A 4,972-nucleotide genomic window follows, 5' to 3' on the forward strand; every position below is an offset into this window, starting at 1 on the left:
GGAAACTTTGTTGCACCGAGGCGAATGGCAAACGTCAGATTGGCGGTACATTCAAAACGCACTATTTTCTTTTTACATTTATTTACAATTCCAACAATGAAACTTAAGCATAACTGCGAGGCAGATATGAATCATATAAGTCTGCTGGGCGGCAAAAATTGTGTACGTTGAACCGTCTGGTCTTCGCCTACCGCTGTTTCAGCATACATATTCTTAAGGTAGCCAGGAAAAGGTGTTACCGCATCAAACTCCTCGCCACCATCGTCATCCGGTGGTTCGACTACCACAAACGATATGGCGAATCCGCGCAGTGAGTTGCTCTCGTCCGTTTGAAACTTCAATAAAAGCGTGTCTGAGTTGGAAACAATAATAGGCGGCTTCCGTTTGCCGCAAAATCGCCCATGTATAATATTCATAGCGTTGCCCTCCTCGGTGACCTCAAGAAAATCATAGTCACAGCGCTCAGAGAATTCGATTTCAAAGTGAAGAAACTTAATTTTCACGCTGCTATCTGGATCAGCCTCGATGCGCCAGTCGCAGTACATGTTGCGCTTATATGGTCGGCTGCCGTAACGCGGATGAGAGTAGAAAATCTGGGAATGATTCGTGGCACGCAAGTAGCCTCCGCACTCGGATACAAAAGAAGCCTTGAAGCCCTTACGCTGAAGGCCTGCATCCGTTTTAAGCACCATGAACATCTCATTGCTGGAGGCAATTACAGCATAGGGTTCCCGGCCGCCACAGTAGATGCCCAAAGTAGAACTATTCTCGGATCGTCCATCGTAAATGGCCACATAGTCATATATGCATTCCTGATGGCTCTCCACTTCAAAGTCGTGGAAGGTGAGTTGTATGCGATGTCCGAGTACGGTCTGGAAGTGCCAGTAGCAATAAATGTTTCGTGCATAGTCGTTCGGGTAGTTGGGACTGTGTAGCACCCCATAAGACGAGGTAATTTCGAACTTGCACTTGGTCTCTGTGCAGTTGTGGCCATTCTTGTGAAGGTCGTATCCATTCCTGCAGCTACACTGGTATGCACCGTAGGTGTTCCGGCATCTGTGTTGGCATCCACCATTGTTTACTGCACACTCATCCTCGTCTGTTGGACACGAAACGCATTTAATATAGATACCTTAATAAATGACTATAGATACTTACCCAGTGTGAACAGTGCCGAAAAGCCGCTCCGCTGAACCGTGCGATCCGAATGAAATTCAATCCGCAGAATATTCTGTTCAGAGTTTACAATCGGAGGCAGTTCGTTGCCGCAGTATATGCCAATCTTCTTTAGCCTGTTATCGCGCATCTTTGAGTAGATAATAAGATAGTCATAGCTGCATTTGGTGTACTGCAAATTGGTGCCCTCCAGATCAAAGTGTGTAAAGTTAAGAAATACTGCGTGATGCACTGGAGCCACTACCTCCCACACACACTCCTTGGCGTTGGGGTATAAATCAGGATACGAAGGCGAATAAAGTGTTCCATTTGACATTGTAGCATTAACAATGCCGCCGCATGCATCTAAAAATTAAAAATTGTATAACGAAAACATTGCAAATATTCGATTCCAAACCCACTTTCACATGTTTTCCCATTGGCCTGGAGTTCGTAGCCGGCGTGACAGCCACACTGGTAGCTGCCCAAGGTATTAATGCAGACGTGTTGACATCCATGCTGCATAAACTTGCATTCGTCTACGTCCAGCATTAGGGCGGCGGAGAAGCCCAGTTTCTGCACGGAGCCATCCGACACGAACCTAATGTACATTTGATTGCTGTGAGTCCTGAAATAGTTTTAAGCGATATGATCATGTAATCTGAATGGGCAAAGATTTTTTGTTTTTCTTACTTTATGCTAGGCGGCAGCTTGTCCCCACAAAAACGTCCGATCAACTTAGATTCGCTCCGACTACCATCACGTATTTCAATGTAGTCATAGATGCAGCTATCGTGCTTCTCCAGCTCAAACGACTGAAACTTAAGCGCCACCTGGTGGTGTGGCGGGGCCGTAATACGCCAAATGCATTCCTTACCAGGCATGTATTCTAGCGGATAGTTGGGGGAGTCTATGGACTGGTCCTTGTTCAAGTGAAGGTCTCCACCACAAACCACTGGAAAATTTAAGCATCCGGATTTTTGTAATGGTAATGGTATGAAATGAATAGGTTCCTTTGTACTCACCCTCAAAACGCGCCTTGAATCCCCTGTATCCAAGAGCCGCGTTGCGATTTACGTAATTGATCAGCATGCGACTCGTCTCGGTGGTGATGACCTCGCCGCTAGAGTTGCCGCAGAGGCGACGCACAAGCGGCGACCGATGCCAATAACCATCGCGAATTTCCAAGTAGTCCTCTGTACAGTTCTCCGAAGAGAGCAGCTGCAACTCCTGCAGATAGAGAATGATACGCTCACCGTTTGTGGCCGTTATACGCCACTCGCAGTTGCTAAGAGAAGCATCGGCGTCAGCACTCGCAGCTTGTTCGCCTAAATCACCACTGCCCTCGTACTCGCCGTGCAGATCGTTGCCAGTGTAGACATAATGGGGACCCACAATCTGTCCCGCATTCTGCTGAAAAGTGCGCCCACAAGCAGCACACTTGTACAGAAGATTGGCCTGCAAAATATCGCCACGACTGAGGCGACGTCGTTGCCCCAGCTCGATATGGGTGCCAGGAGGTAGGCCAATAGGCGTGATTGTGTCCAGATATGAGCTCTTTGAGAATGAGTTTTTCGCATAGTGCATAATGGAATTATAGTCATAAGGCTGGAGCGGCTCGTCAAACTCGTCCGGCGATAGTACGTCGAAATTGTAGGCCTGACCACGCATTATGTTTGCCTTGTTAATGATGATGTGCTTGTCCCGATCTCCACGTGCGTGCTCATGATGAAAACCAATGGTGTGGCCTAGCTCGTGTATGATGATGCCGAACTTTTCACAGTTACGGCCTATGGAGATGGGCTGTCGCCCATTGCCGTTCTTCCCCAGAAATGAACAGCAACTGATTTCCAAAAGCATAAGTCAAGTATTGTTAACAGGTATGGGCACATGAGACTCACCCGCAACTCTTTACCGTGAAATAAATGTAGTTGGAGTGCAGCTTGGCATCTCGCTCGACAAACTTAATACAGGTAAAGTTTTCCCAGTAGCGCATGGCTTGTTTGAAGAGCGCCTTGTGAGCGCCGCTGAAGATTGAATCAATCTCGTATGGTATCACCCCATAGTCCCATGTGCGTTCCTTACGCACGGTCACGCCACGCCGGGCTCGACTGGGCCGCTGCTGTAGTAACACATCTTTGGTCTCATCAGTCCAGAGCAATGGGGGTTCTGCATTTGGAGTCGACGTCAAAATAGATTCCTCTGATGACTTATGTCGCTGTCGTCGCCGTACCTGTTTCCGGCGTTGCCTGCTACTGTGGGAATAAGGGTAATATGAAACTCTTGCATTTTTGATTTATATATGTATCCCATTGTCTGATGCCACATTTATTCATATTGTTCGTCCAGTGGGACAAATTTCTTAATGGCCACTTGAAGAGCATAAAAGCTGCGTCGAGCGGTTGGCATAATTGAAATTGTTGACTAACTGTGTCACATTGTAGAAAACGTGCCTTTGCTTTACTAATGCCAAAGGAACGTTCAATTAACAAACTTGAAACTTACCGCAACCGATTTCTCTTGCCAAACTCCTTTGTTTCTGTTTCGATTTTCTGCGGCTTTTTAGGATGTAATCCGGATGAGTTAAATATCCTAGCCTCGTTGTGCACATCAGCTTGCTCTTTATGCGAATCAGACGCAGGTGCCTTCAACAGATTAAATAAGAATCTCTCAAGATGTTTAAAAGTTCTGATGCGCTTACTTGGACCGCTTCTGGCTGCTTTCTAAAATCAAAATCACAATCCTTGGCCTGTGCCATGTCGAGTGACAAGGCGAATGCCAATGATCCCGCAAACATGAGAAACAATTTCACTTTCAATGACATGGTGCACACTTTGGGTTCCCTTCAACAGGCTTGCTTATTATATTAAGACGCGGCGCACCGTGGTCCGTGCAGGTCAAGCTCAAAATTATAACTGAATTCCTAAATGCTGCGATTGCCGAATTATATTGGGCGCAGTTACATACAAAAATTCTTAAGGGTTCTTGCTCCAAGGGGACGGATACCACAGGTATAAGAGATCAAAGAGAGAACGAGAGGTAGCAGCAGTAGAAGGAGAAAGGGAGAAGACAGAGAATATCAGACAGGAGTCGCTATGGCAACACAACGCGATCTGTCGTCATCGACAACAACAAGACACAGATTAAATCTTGAAGAGCATTCGGGTTTTGGAACGATGGAACGACAGCGTCCGCGACTGGAACAAAAGCCGAGTTATCCTCATTGGCATTTCAAGTCGCCCATTGTCTGTTTGCCTGCTGTTGATTGCTTGCGTTCAATGGGCTTGATTTGGGTATTCCTACACCTTGACATTGTCTTTTTTTTTACCTGGGATTGAGCCGGACTCGCGAGCGCTTCGAGAGGCTCGCGGCTAAGCTCGCAGCACAAACTGGCATCGAGATCAGGTGTTGTCTAGAGCATTTTAGGGCAGGTCATTAATGACAAACCATAAATCCGGCAAATGAACGAAACTCTTCGCGGTAAATCCAACAAAAAGGCAATTGATTGTGACCCAGCGCCTTCTTAAAGTGACAATATGCAAAAGGCTACCACCTTCCACCAGAACTTTTTTTTTACTCAAAATACCGTTGATTTGTGCTGTTTCATTATTGGTAAATATATTTAATTACGTATTAGGTTGATTTCAAATTTTAAAAAATGTTACATACTATACATACATAATTCGGAGTTTTACGTGCCTTTTACACAGCGTAAGTTTGGCAACTTTGTTGAAAGAATAAAAAAATGCACTAGGAATAGAAAGTTTTAGACGTAACCGCCATAGACAATGTACGTAACAAGAAATTGTAAGTAATT

At 45.7% G+C, this 4,972-nt stretch overlaps 1 protein-coding gene across 2 annotated transcripts; it reads right to left on the bottom strand.

The window, feature by feature from the left end:
• Positions 1-87: 87 nt before the first annotated feature.
• Positions 88-4,079, bottom strand: tld (tolloid). 2 transcript variants are annotated; one of them, XM_002052988.4, is made up of 8 exons: positions 3,857-4,079; positions 3,661-3,800; positions 3,057-3,407; positions 2,181-2,998; positions 1,849-2,110; positions 1,578-1,783; positions 1,159-1,521; positions 88-1,099 (listed from the first exon to the last, which is right to left on the bottom strand). In XM_002052988.4, the coding sequence occupies exons 1-8, from the start codon at positions 3,977-3,979 to the stop codon at positions 132-134; spliced, it is 3,231 nt and encodes a 1,076-aa protein (XP_002053024.3). In that variant the 5' UTR covers positions 3,980-4,079; the 3' UTR covers positions 88-131. The 2 variants fall into 2 exon arrangements, with proteins under 2 accessions (XP_002053024.3, XP_032288927.1); XM_032433036.2 differs by having other exon boundaries at positions 89-1,099; positions 3,057-3,410; positions 3,857-4,078.
• Positions 4,080-4,972: the final 893 nt, after the last annotated feature.

This window comes from Drosophila virilis, chromosome 2 (genome assembly GCF_030788295.1).
Source record: "Drosophila virilis strain 15010-1051.87 chromosome 2, Dvir_AGI_RSII-ME, whole genome shotgun sequence".
In the NCBI taxonomy this organism is placed as follows: Eukaryota; Metazoa; Arthropoda; class Insecta; order Diptera; family Drosophilidae; genus Drosophila; species Drosophila virilis.